Source organism: Lynx canadensis, chromosome D2, assembly GCF_007474595.2.
Source record: "Lynx canadensis isolate LIC74 chromosome D2, mLynCan4.pri.v2, whole genome shotgun sequence".
Taxonomy (NCBI): Eukaryota; Metazoa; Chordata; class Mammalia; order Carnivora; family Felidae; genus Lynx; species Lynx canadensis.
In genome coordinates this window covers 20,115,961-20,130,064 of record NC_044313.2, presented here as the reverse complement: position 1 = coordinate 20,130,064, position 14,104 = coordinate 20,115,961, and the positions used below count along the sequence as shown (strand labels likewise).

General features: G+C 35.3%; 1 protein-coding gene across 7 annotated transcripts in view; it reads left to right on the top strand.

Annotated features, from left to right (window-relative positions):
• ADD3 (adducin 3) overlaps nt 1–14,104 on the top strand; it is a 124,762-nt gene that overhangs the window by 90,495 nt on the left and 20,163 nt on the right. For 6 of the 7 annotated variants that reach the window (XM_030335549.1, XM_032595279.1, XM_032595278.1 and 3 more), the window contains exon 2: nt 4,589–4,812. In XM_030335549.1, the coding sequence (XP_030191409.1) occupies nt 4,618–4,812 (195 nt within the window). In that variant the 5' untranslated portion in view covers nt 4,589–4,617. Of the gene's footprint in view, nt 1–4,588; nt 4,813–9,426; nt 9,481–14,104 lie in introns of those variants that run through there. The other variant, XM_030335551.1, reaches the window with a different exon arrangement.

The window sequence follows — 14,104 nt, the reverse complement described above, 5'->3', positions numbered from 1 at the left end:
TCTAAATAAATAAACATTAAAAAAAATTTTTTTAAGAGAAGTAAATAATGTATGTAAAGTTCAGTGGCTAGCACATAGTAAGAGCTCAGTAACTGATAGTTGTGGTTTTTTTTTTAATTTCTTGAGTGTAGTTGATACAATGTTACATTAGTTTCAGGTGTACCGTATAATAATTCAACTCTATATATGGCTTAGTATTCGTAACAGCTAGAGATTTTCTAACAATTACAAGTTGTTTCTTTAGTAATGGGTCATCATAGCATTTAAAAGAAGCTATCAGCTTCTAACGATTAACAATAGCTATTCTAAGGTCATACAACAGTTGATGGAAATGCAAAGACTTGAAACCTGGTCTCTATCCTCAGTCCAGTACTCTGCACCATTCTGCTTTTTGCTTGAAAGAATTACATGGAAATTTTTAGAATGTAATTAAAAGTTTTTTAGTCTAATAACCAGCTAAAGTTCTAGAATATTTTAACCATATTCAAGTGAAAATACTTCATAGAGAGCAATCATATTTAAGCCGATCTGACCACAACACAATTTTTTTAAAGTTCCATAACAAAGCCAACAGTTGAAATATTTCATTTGTTGTGTCTTCTGGCTTACAAAGACTAGTGCTGCTGAAATCTGAACACTATCCATTAACTACTTTTTTACAGTATTTTGTCTGTCGGGGCTTCATATTCTAACTGTTCTTTTTACTTGAGTAAACTGTTATGTAACTAGATTTTAAGTACTCCTTAAAATTCCTTTGTGTTAGCAATAAACTGTTTTAAGGAGCTCAGATGGACCTATTATAAATAGCTTCTAAGAGTACGAGGTTCCAAAGATTGGTTACACTTCTGGACTACTGATAAAAAACCCATTGGATATGAAAAAAGAAGTTTCTTAGAGTTGGTGCTCTGTTGCACCACATTTTTGGGTAATAGCAAGGTGATGAAAAATACTATGTTTGTAAGCCAAGCTAATAACAGTACCGCAAAACCTAATTTCTGAAGAATATCACATGACCAGAGTCATTCTATTAATAGTGGATGTTGTAACAAAACAAAACAAAACAAAACCTAGCCCCTTTATCCTGTGAAGGGTCCATTTATTTGATCATCACATATTCATTGTTCATTGCATGTTTTCTCTCAATTTTTAAATTAATGATTTAGGATCTGGAAGACTCGCTTATATAAAAGCTCATTTTTACATTTTCTTTCCTGATTAGTTGCTTTCTAGTCACAAAATCAGATTTTCACTAAAGTGATATGACATAAAGTGACCTAATCCTATTTCATGAATTTTTTGTGTAGTACACGAAAGTAATTCAAACTTCTAGAATGTTGTAGAGTGATGTTGTCAAATAGAAGCTAACAAAGTTTTAACATGTTTTACAAAAATTATTTTTAACAAGTTAGTTTACATTTTTTTAACTTTGTAATTTAACTTTATTTTTTTATTTTTTAAAATTTACATCCAAATTAGTATATAGTAGTTTACATTTCTAAGACCAGAATTAATACAAGATTTTTTTACTTTATTTATTTATTAAATTTTAATTCCAGTAGAGTTAACATATAGTCAACAGTTCTATATTAGTACTCATCAAGATAAGTGTACTCTCATCCTTTTCACCTATTTCACCCATCCCCCAACCAACCTCCCTGCTGGTAACCATCTGTTCTCTATATTTAAGAGTCTCTTTTTTGCTTTGTCTCTCTCTCTCTCTCTCTCTCTCTCTCTTTTTTTTTTTTCCTTTGTTCATTTGTTTTCTTTCTTCAGTTCCACATATGAGTGAAATCATATGGTATTTGTCTTTCTCTCACCGGCTTATTTCATTTAGCATTATACTCTCTAGTCACATTCATGTTGTTGCAGGTGTGTGTGTGTGTGTGTGTGTGTGTGTGTGTGTGTGTGTGTGACATCTTTACCCATTCATCTTTTGATGAACAACACTTAAGCTGCTTCTGTAATTTGGCTATTGTAAATAATGCTGCAATAAACATAGGGGTACACATATTCCTTCAAGTTGATGTTTTCACATTCTTAAATACCCAGTAGTAGTGTAATTACTGGATCAGTGGGTAGTTCTGTTTTCAATTTTTTGAGGAACCTCCATACTGTCTTCCACAGTGGCTGCACCAGTTTGCATTCCCACCAACACTGCACAAGGGTTCCTTCTTCTCCACATCCTCGCCAATGCTTGTCTTTTGAGTTTTTTTATTTTAGCCATTCTGACAGGTGTGATGTGATATCTCATTGTAGTTTCTATTTGCATTTCCCTGATGATGAGTGATGTTGAGCATCTTTTCATGTGTCTGTTGGCCATCTGGATGTTTTCTTTGAAGAAATGTCTGTTCAGCATGTCTTCTGCCTATTTTTACTTGGGTTATTGGGGTTTTGGGGTGTTGAGATCTGTAAGTTCTTCATATATTTTGGATACTAACACTTTATCAAATATGTCATTTGCAAATATCTTCTCCCATTCAGTAGGTTGTCTTTTATTTTTTGTAGGTTCTTTTGCTGTGCAGAAACTTTTTATTTTGATGTAATTCCAATAGTTTATTTTTGCTTTTGTTTCTCTTGCCTCAGGAGACATATTTAGAAAGATGTTGTTACAGCCGGTGTCAGAAAAATTACTGCCTGTGCCCTCTTCTGGATTTTTATGGTTTTAGGTCTGACATTTAGGTCCTCTATGCATTTGAGTTTATTTTTGTGTATGGTGTAAGAAAATGGTCCAGTTTCATTCTTGTGCATGTCGCTACACAGTTTTCCCAATACCATTTGTTGAAGAGACTCTTTCTAATTGCGTATTATTGCCTCCTTTGTTAAAGATTGATTGACCTGACCATTAAATTGCAAGTTTATTTCTGGGCTTTCTGCTCTTTTCCATTGATCTATGTGTTTATTTTTGTGTCAGTACCATACTGTTTTTATTACTACAGCTTTATGTTATCACTTGAAGTCTGGGAATTGTGATGCCTTGTTTTGTTTAACTTTTCAGAATTGCTTTGACTATTTGGAGTCTTTTGTGGTTCCATACAAATTTTAAGATTGTTTGTTCTAGTTCTGTGGAAAATGCAGTTGGTGTTTTGATAGAGATTGCACTAAACCTATAGATTACCTTAGGTCATATGGGCATTTTAACAATATTTGTTCTTCCAATCTATGAGCATGGGATGTCTTTCCATTGCTTTGTGTCGTTTTCAATTTCTTTCATTAGTATTTTATAGTTTTCAGAGGTTTCTCACCTTTTTGGTTAAGTTTATTCCGAGGCATGTTATTATTTTTCGTACAATTGTGAAGGTAGTTGTTTTCTTAATGTTCTACTGCTTCATTATTAGTGTATAGAAATGCAACAGATTTCTGTACATTGACTTTGTATCCTGTGACCTTACTCAATTCTTTTTATCAGTTCTAGTAGTTTTTTTGGTGGAGTCTTTAGGGTTTTCTTTATATAGTGTCATGTCATCTGGTGCAAGAATTTTTAATGTCTTATAATTAGTTTGCTTGGTCTAAGTTGCACCAAGGTAACTTTAGAGATGAATTCTATCAGAGAAGACTATTATTAGAGACAAATATAGTAATCTCCCTGGTTGTTACTGTGTTTTAAAGATGAGACCAGGTATCTCTGGTCTTTATCAGAGATATAGATCCCTAAGAGGAAAGTGGCCTTTACTTTCTCCCTCCTGGATCTATCTAGAAAAGTGTGATTATCCTGATAATTAAGTGAATCAGGTATTCTTACGGTTGCTGAATAACTTTTTGCTGTTTCTTACTTGGATTTGTAACACTATGTGCTGAAGTTATTTAGTCTGGCAACCTGAATAATTCCTACATTTCCTCTAGGAAGTTGAATCATTTGAAAAACTTACAGCTGTGTTTCTCTCATGTTAATAAATTACATTCACTATAAAATGTAGTGGTCATTAAGTATGGCCAAAGTTTGGTCTAAAATAAAAAAAAATGTGTGAATAAGAGAAAAGTTCTAGTGACAGTACTCACTAATTGTGGAAATTTTGCCATTATAGATGTGATTTTTTTTTTTCTATCACTTCTCGGCCTTTTGGCTAAGATCAAATGTAGATGTGATTTTTTTTTTTAAACTTTATTTATTTTTGAGGGAGAGAGGGAAAACGAGCACGAGCTGGAGAGGGGCAGAGAGACAGAATCCAAAGCGGGCCCAGTTTCTGAACTGAACCTGCCCAACACAGGGCTCGAACCGTGAGATCGTGACCTGAGCGGAAGTCAGGCGCTTAACCCACTGAGCCACCCAGGCAATCCTAGATGTGATATCTTACTTTGGAGATTTTGATAGTTGCTCCCTCTAAAAATTCAGTTAGCAGTTGATGACATAATTGAATCACAAGTTTTCGTTACTTCTGAAAATACCAATTTCCAATTTAGCATTATAATCAAAGATATTTTTACTTTAATAAGAAATTGTTCTAATATTTTTTTGAGAAGCTACTTTTTAAAGAAAGCTGCCACTGTTAGCCTCTGGGCAAAAAAAAAAAAAGTTCTGTTTGACCTCCATAAAATCTGAATTTAATAATGAACTTATCATGAATGTCCTCCTTTGTGTTTATTAATGCAGGTAACAAAGGGAGTCCTTCGACTTGAAGCATGAGTTCAGATGCCAGCCAAGGTGTGGTCACTACTCCTCCTCCCCCCAGCATGCCTCACAAAGAGAGATATTTTGACCGCATCAATGAGAATGACCCAGAATACATTCGGGAAAGGAACATGTCTCCTGATCTACGACAAGACTTCAACATGATGGAGCAGAGGAAACGAGTTACTCAGATCTTGCAAAGTCCTGTGAGTTGAAATAATCAGAAGGCTATACTTTTTCTTCTCTCTGGAGACCTTGATACAGGGAGGTAGGAGGTACCTTAAAGTACGCTCACAATAGAAGGGTGAAGGCAGGGTGACTCCTAGTTGCCCCCAGGCTTTCAGAGGTAAAATGAACACCTCATTTACAGATTTAATTTGCAAAGCTTTAATAACAAACTAGTGTTGTCTTGGTGGTATAAGTTTTCTTTGTGTGATTTCTGAGTGTAACGCTTCATTAAAGGAGGACAAAAGATGGGGCCGAGCTAGGATCCCCAATTCAGAGTGAGTATCTGTGTAAAAAAGAAAGGCATGACTGAATTGTCAAGAGCCAAGAAACATATTTTCTTTCTTTGTGCACCCTGACACTCAGAGCAGCAGAGGAAGACTTCAAGCTTCTGCGGTGATGTGTGATCTGGCAGCCTAATGTGACATACACCTAATGCAGGCACATAGATGCACACGTACCAAACTACACTAAAAGTGGATTATAAACTAAAGCTGAAAATTTTGTCTGCACAGTAATATTCAGACTTTGTAAATCACATTAAAGTGATTTGTTAGTTTTCTTACAAGCCCTTAGTGGAATTGCAACGGTCACATATCAGTGATGGAAAATGAGAGAGAATACCTTGATTTAACATGCAAAATGAATTAGTAACTTTATGCATAATGAAGATCACAGACCCCTTAAGGTAGTGTTCAGCAAACATAGACACATGAGGCCTGTGTTAGGGTTAATTGGGCTTCCAACTCAGGTACTAAGATAAGCACTAAGGCATAGAACTGCCTAAGGTGGCCCTGGTAAATCATTTTTGTTGTGCCCTTGTGAATTTAATCACAGAGGTTGAGCCCGAAGCCAAAGGGGAATTCTACTCTGAGTAACTCTGCTACACCAGTGGCCTAGATAAAAGCAAGTACAAGTTATAAAAGCAATGCAAACTTTGAGGAATTTAAGTATAGCTTAACTTTAAACCTATCCTTTAAACCCATAAAGAAATCTTTTCCCAATGGAAAGGAGATTAACCAGAGGATTCATCATGAGGGAGTAAATGTTCAGTGCCTTCTTTAATGCAAATCTAAACTCTGTGTTTATAAATACTTGAAGGGCACATTAATTATTTGGATCAAAATAGACATATTTCCTCTTCTAAAGAAACTCACTCCACTTTTGAGGGCTAACTTATTAACCAAATGATTATAGTAACAGATAGTATAAAGTAACAGAGAATGAGATGAAGTTCAGGTTTTGTTCAAAGTTGTTAAATATTGAGATTTCTCTGGGAAGTGCTCCAAAGAGGACCAGTTTTAACTGTAAAGTTTAAAAGTAAAACGTACTGAGCTGCATTTCTATGCCAGGGTTTTCGTTTTAATTTCCCCATTAAATAAAGACAGCATAACTTCGAGTAGATCTAATTTTTTTATACCTAAAAAAATTTCCATTTGTAAATTGGCTGGAATTACCAATTATATTTATGCCTTAGGGAACTTAATGAAATAATGGGAAAAGCAAGACATATAGATTGTCATTTCCGTATTCACATAGCAAGAATGGTAATTTTTAGCCCAGAGAGGAACAAAGAAGATTTAAAAGAATTGTGGTTTGACCATTTTTTTCCCTAGATCTTTGCTAGTGAATTTAAAATCTCATTTGTGAAAGACTTAGAAAAGACATAAATTTTGTCTTCCTGCCATGTTTTGGGGCAGTGGTTTTCAAATTCCTTTTAATACAACAAACCTTTCAACAAAGAAATGACCCCTGGCAACCTGCATTAGTATCTATTGCTAAATAACAAACTACCCCAAAATTTAGCAACTTAAAACAGCAAGCTTTTATTACCTCATTGTTTCTATGGGTGAGGAACTCAGGAGCAGCTTAGTTAAGTGTTTCTGGCTCAAGGTCTCTCACAAAGTTGCAGTCAAGACATCATCCATGGCTACTGTCACCTGAAGACCTGACTGGCCTGGAGATTTCTGCCCTTGAGATGGGTCACCATCTTTTCCCAATGGAAAAGCCACATGGCTGTTGGCCAAGGACCACAGTTCCTTGCCATGTGGACCTTTACCTGAGACTGTTTGAATGTTCTCCTCCAGAGCAAGTATCTGGGAGAGAACCAAGAGGAGTCTGCAGTGCATTTTATGACCTAATCTCAGGCCTTAAACACCCATCACTTCCACCATATCTATAGTTAGAAGTGAGTCACTAAGTTCAGCTCATACAGGAGCTAAAGAAGGAGAGAGGAATTAAGATCCACCTTTTGAAGGGAGACTTGTCCCCTCTCTGACCACAATTTAGTTGAAAAGCATTGAAGTCTGCCACAATTTATTTACCTTGCTCCCACATGCAAAATGCACTCACTGTCTCCTAACACTCCTGCAAAAGCTTCAGCTCATTATAATATTTGCTTGAATCCAGAATCTCATCATCTAACTCTGGTCCAGCTACAGATGGTGCCCCTCAGGTGTGATTCCTTAAGTACAGGTCCTCTCAATCTGTACACCTGAGAACTAAAGAACTAAATCTGCCCCCCCCCCCGACACACACACACACACAGCCAATGGTGGGGCAAGCAAAGATAACTGCTACTGAACATTCCTGTTCTAAAAGGGGGGAGTTAGGGGTACAGAGGAATAACTGGTTCATAGCAGGTGTGAAATCCATCTGGGCAAATGTTTAGAAGTTCCCTTAATGAAGATGTAGTCCTACTTTCCAGGGGTGACTCTCGCTAGTGGCTCTGCCTTCTGGGCTTTTGGTTCCACCCTCTGAGTCTTCTTTCCTTTTCCTTGAAATTTAGCCTGTGTTTGTTCTTTTCTCAGCCTTCTTCCTTCTTGTAGAGGTTTTGAGGTTCAAAGACCTCTTCTTTTGGAACTACCTTTGTTCCTTCAGGCCCAAGCTTGCAGTGTTTCTGCAAATATAATTCTCTTAAAACCTGTGTGGGTCTCCTGTGAATATTGGAGTTCACTCTTTTCAACAAAACCCATAACCACTAATGATCAAATCAAAGATATGACTAATTTCTTGTTTGTAAGAAACAAGTTTGTAAGCCTTCTATTTAAAATGCTGAGTTTATTTGGGAAGAAAGGAAAATAGGGAAACTAATAAAAGCAAAGTATAATACTTGTTTTTATTAAGCCCCTTATTAGCACCTATTATGGGCACTATTATGTATCAAATCCTATTTAATCCTCAGAACAACTCAAACAAAAAAGTATTAATATCCCTAGTTTACAGATGAATAAACTGAAAGTTAGAGGTGTTAAATAACTTGCTAAAGTTTTTACAAGTTAAATTGTGGGCTCTGAATGTAAACTCCAAAACTCAGACTTAACCAGTAGGTTGTACCACTTAAAGCATTCAATAACAGTGAAAAAGTTCCACCCATATTTGTTTTATTCATCTTCAAATTCTGTTGTTCAGGTTCATTTAACCCAACATAGGAAGAGTTTCCAATCACAAGACATTTTGGTGTCTGTAAATTTGTTTGACAAACACAGTACCTTATTGCCTTGAGCTGAGAAAATAAGAAAAAAGAATGTTTCATCTTGACTCCCAAGTATTACTTCTAGGAATTTCATGATCTTTCGTAATGTGTGTGTGTGTGTGTGTGTGTGTGTGTGTACTACTATATATATCTATATATATATAGATATATATATAGATATACACACATACATACACATATATATATTTTTTTTAGTATATTGTAATGTGTATGTATATTTAAACCTAATAAAGTGTTTGTCTTAGAAATCAAGTGCTGGTGAGTAAACAAGGTTTAGCTAGAGATCTTGTTAATGCAGCAGGGAGAATCTACATGTTTTCTTTAACCAGTACACCACTCATATATATGCCTATGGAAACCCTAGATTATCATTAACCCCCTTATCTCAGAATGAGGTGTCTAAGGCAAACTGTTGGAATTAAATGATGTTTCATCAAAGTTAAAGATGCATATAAGTTGAAAAATTAACAGTACATTGTGCATAGTAGATATTTAGTAAAATTCTGTGTACATCAATGGACGGATATATGAATAGCTGGGTGGGCTTTGAGTCATTAAACTCTTGAAGGTTGTCCATCAAGCTCCTGTTGAACTTAACACCTTAATGTGGAAAACAGTTGGTGGGTTTCAGAAAAAGAATGAATGTTCTCAAACCTCACCACTATGGAAAGCTATTTAATCTGGTTGACAGAAATGTGCAATGCTACTCTGAAAGATAGAACAACAGGAACTTAAAGGTAGTGATAGCTCAGGCATGTGACACACTAACATTTCTTAATAACAGGGAAATATGTAATGCTACAAGCTACTTCAAATATAGGAGTAACTTCAAAGCCATATATATATTTCAGAATATCACTATAAGGCCTAAAATGTTAACAGCGCACCTAGTTGGTCAGAATCACCGTCATTTATCTGGTCACGTTAGAAGCTTAAGATAAAGGTATTCTTTATTAATTTTGTTTGCATTTTTATTACATACTAGCTTCAAGAAAAGAGAGTATTCTAACCTTTAGCTTCATATTAATTAAGACTTAGGTAGAGGATAAAGACCATCCAGAAGAAAATTTGGTTTATTTCTTTTTTCTCCTTTCAACAGGACCAGTGGTAATCTATTTCCAAATGAATACATTTCTTAATGGAGAAATTCTAAGTAAGTTTGTTATGCTCCTAATCCCACTTTGGGAGAGATCTAATAACATAATTGTAGAGTGCCATGGGAGCAGCAAGTCTGTAATCTTTTTTTTTTTTCTTTTTTCTCCAATTTTTCTCTCTAGTAATTATTATGAGGTAGAACATCCAGGTGTGAATGTTTAAAATCAATCTCTGATATTTATCAGTATTCCATTACATAATGTCCATAAGTTAAACATTACTTATAAATCAACCTATGTAATTTTCTTTTCTTTTTGTTTTTTTTTTTTTCCCCTAGCCTTAACTGAAATAATTCAATCAGGTTATTTTCTTTTATCAAATTAGTCCTCTTTTCTGTGATTTACAATACCTTCCATCCAATATCACTTTCTCCTGAAAGCTCTGATTTTAGATACAGAAACTAGGATCTGATACTTCAAGGTAATTCTGCCTTTGGTTTTTAGTATACATGAATATGTGTGTACTTGAAGTATAATCTTACCTACATGAATCTCAGGTCTCCAATTCTTTCTTGTTGTTATAATCACGTTTATTTTTATCCAATTTATGAATTGACAGACAATGCATAAAATAAAAGGGTATGAGATTCAGATAAGGCTTTTAAGGCATGCTTTTTCTAATTCAAACATTTTGATTTTCATCTAGTGATTTTTTACTTTTTTTTTTTTTTTTAATCATACTCTTTTGGATGTGTGTTAATGAGAGAGCTGTCCAAAATATAATACTCTGGGGACCAAACAAGTTTTCAAGTACGATTTTGTTTGAGTTGAAGAATTAAATGACTTTCCAAAACTTTATAATGTTCAGTGAAGATTCATTTCTTATTTTTAAAAAATAGATGAATTTCTCCCATTCTATGATGGACAGACCTAATTACACAAGAGGAATTTCTCATTTAAATAATGGACTTTTTTTTTTTTTTTAATGTTTACTGACTTTGAGGAAGGGGGGAGGGGCAGAGAGAGAGGTAGAGAGAGAATCCCAAGCAGGCTCTGGGGCTGTCAGCACAGAGCCCGATGCAGGGCTCTGTCCCACGAACTTTGAGATCATGATCTGAGCTGAAATCAAGAGTCAGATGCTTAACCAATTGAGTTACCTAGGCGCCCCTCAAGTAACAAACTTTCAAGACTTTTTTAGATCTTCAGATTCTAATGCTAAAAACCTGTGAAATGGATTTTACTATCATTAACTCAATTAAGATTGAGATCAGATTCTTTACTTTCTTTCCTTATATTCTAGGAAAGGAAAACACTCTCACTATTTTATTAATTGAGCACTGAACTAGACCCTCAGGGAGACTCCAGGAATGTGAAAGACAACCGCTTCAACCATCAGATATCATAGTGTGGTAGAGTGGGAAAAGTAAACCACAGTCCTATGATAGGTATCCTAAGAGTAGTAAAGGCAAATGTTAAAAGAATTAGAGTTGGGTGGGAAGAGAAAAAAGTGGAGATCCCACCTAATTGGGGTGATTAAAGGAGAGACTTCAGGAAGATCACATTTAAGACAAGTGTTAGATAAAGGGTAAGAACTGATTAGGTAGAGGAACAGCAGAAGCCAGCATTTTCCTTTGATGAAATAGAGTGCACAGGGATAGAAAAGTACGGTGTGATCATAGAGTGATGCGCAAACCTCATAGGCTAAATCAGAGCACAAGGTAGTAACAGTAGGTACACCCAAAAAGTTGCATGATGAATTACAGAGATCCTGGAGTACCAGACTGCTTGACCTATAAGGAGTCAGCCTATTTTCTCATCATTTCCAGTTCTAATCTGTTTATAACAAATGTTTTGATATGTACATATATATGCACACAGTGCTTACTTTGAATCTGGGTTCACCACCACCTGTTGGCTGCGTGGCCTAGGAAACTCACTTAACTTGAGCTTCAGTTTCCTTGTTGGTAAAATGGACCTCATGGAGTTGTTGTGACAATTAAATGAAATAACATAAAAGCAAGTTGTGCAGAGCCTAGCCCATAGTAGGCAAGTATTTTTGTGAAAATTGTATACATGACTTATATACAGTATTGCTGATTTAAAGCACTTTATGGCAACACTTTGAAGATTATATAATTATAATTCCTTAGACCGTATTTTGGGTTTTAAAGGTCTCAGAGAATCTGTCCTCCTGATGGCAGTCAGGTTTATTATGTTCATGGATTCATGCATTCAAGGTGCAACAACTCCCACTACTTCCTCTTCTCTGCTCTTCTGTCTCTAAGATGGAAGACATGGTTTATGCTGTGGTTTGTGTATGTGTTGTTTGTCTTTTACCCTGACTCTTCTCCAGTGGACGCTCTAGGGAATTGTTGGTTTAATCTGACTTCAGAAGCCAAGCATGTGACCTTGCTGCCCTGTGTATAAGTTAGTTTTTCATTCTGCTTTGATGGAAAAATTTCCAGCTGTAAGAGGGCAAGTATTTTGGTACTTGAGGACCATCATAATCTGCTGCTATGTAATTTTTTTGCTATTTCAGTACAACCTAATGCCCTAATCTAGCCTAAGAGGTTTACTCTGTATTTCTGATCACAACATGCCTGCTGCCTTATTAGTTGTATTTGGTTTCAGTGATACAACCCATCTCCCATAAAATTACAGAAAGATCCTGTGCCCAGCTGAGAGTTATAGATTTCAACCTTTACTCCATTTACTTGTTAGCTGTGCAGCCTTGAGCAAATCACTGCCTATCTCAGGACTTTGTTGTGAGATTCAAATGAATAACTATAAAGGGTTATTTTATTAACATTGGATTTCAGAATATGGTTAACTGTCATCGTAAAGATAAATAAAATTTTTATTCTTTGAATACAGTATTTTAAAGCTTAACGTGTTTATAGATAAATTTTTAAAACCAGCTGAAATTTTATCATTAATTTTTATACTGTCTTACGACTGAGGTAATTATCTGAATAATACTCCAAATATATTTGAAACATTAAAAATGAGTTATAGATGTTCATGACCAAAAACATTAAATCTTTTGTAATAGAAGATTTCTTATCCGCTGAAGCACTTTCAACTATATAAAAATGTTAGGGCAATTTCACTTACTTTGAAAATTATTTTCCTGCACTTTGTGGAAACTAAATTCATATTTTTCTCTGAATTGATTTTAGAAGGGCTTACACATCCCCTTATGATACCATGGATCATCCCAAAGCTTTAGGATTGTGCCCACCGTATTGTGGGATGTATGGAAGTGGTAAAAGCATTTTCACTAGTGAAAATAGCATTTGACCTGAGTTCTTGCCTTTAACATTTACTGCCTTGGACAAATTTTTCAACCTTTCTTATTTAGCTTTTTCATCCCACTCAGCAGAAACGTCTCATCAGCTCATAAATAGTTGTGATTCTCTTGAGCAACTGGTTGGTTTTTAATCTTAAAGCCATTATCATACTGAGCAGATTATCTTAATTAATTCATGTTGGCTTATGCCAACTGTAGCAAATGCCTACAGTTTTATAACATGCACTTTGTATCTTAATCTCATTGCTGGCTCTAACCTCCTTATACTAATTTCTTCTCTTTAGCTTAATTTATCTAACCTGTATTTATTTTTTTAATAATTTTGATCTCTAGAATCTGCCTTAAATTCTTGCTGGAGCCACATGAGGAGGGGCATTCAATAAAATATTCCCATTTCTCAGTAAGTTATTGCAATGTAAATAATGAGTGATACACATAGTAGGTATCATCAGGTTTTTTGTTTGTTTTTTGGCTTTTTTACTGAATGAATATTGGTTATAGCTGCTTTCAGCTGAAGAAAGTTTAAATAGAATTTGGTTTTGAAGGAAAGATAAAGTTTCAAAAGAGCAGATTGGCCCTTTGCCAGGTGTCCAGAAGTTTTCTATGGTTTATAAAAGATAAATGAGTGTATCTGAAAGATTCTTTCTCATCCAGCCTTAAATATGGTAAAATACTCATGTTACTCATCTGTATGAAAGTGTCCATCCATCTTATATATAGCTCACAACCATTTTATGTTCACTAAGTCGTAGAAATGTATTAATGGAGTTTTCTGATCAATGTAATGTGTCTTTGTAGAGGATATTTTATAGGATAGTGTCTCTGGTTTAAGTCACATTTTTAAATGAGCGAGGTACAGTCAATGGATTTAGATGTTTAGAATTTTTTTAATGTTTGTTTATTTTTTGAGAGTGCACAAGCAGGGGAAGGGCAGAGAGAGAGGGGGACAGATGATCTGAAGTGAGCTCTGCACTGACAGCGGCAAGTCCAACGTGGGACTCGAACTCAACCCTGAGGTCATGACCTGGGCCGAAGTTGGGCACTCAAACCAACTGAGCCACCCAGGCACCACAGATGTTTAGAATTTTTATAATTGTGCTAACGATTTACATTTAAGAGCCCTCAAATTTGTAAAAGAAAAGCCATGTTTAACTGGTATAAACTGCTCCATGAACTCAGAATTCAAATATGGTCACTACTAGTTTTTAAATTAGTCTCTTAAACATTCACCTGCTGTATTAGCAGAAAGTACAGTATCTTCCTCTTGGAATTTCTGTTCTCCTCTAAGTTGTCCCAAGAACCTCAGTGGCTTACACAGTGCAAAAGGGTTCACCAGTGACTTCTATATCCAAGATGTGGCGTGTACATATGTC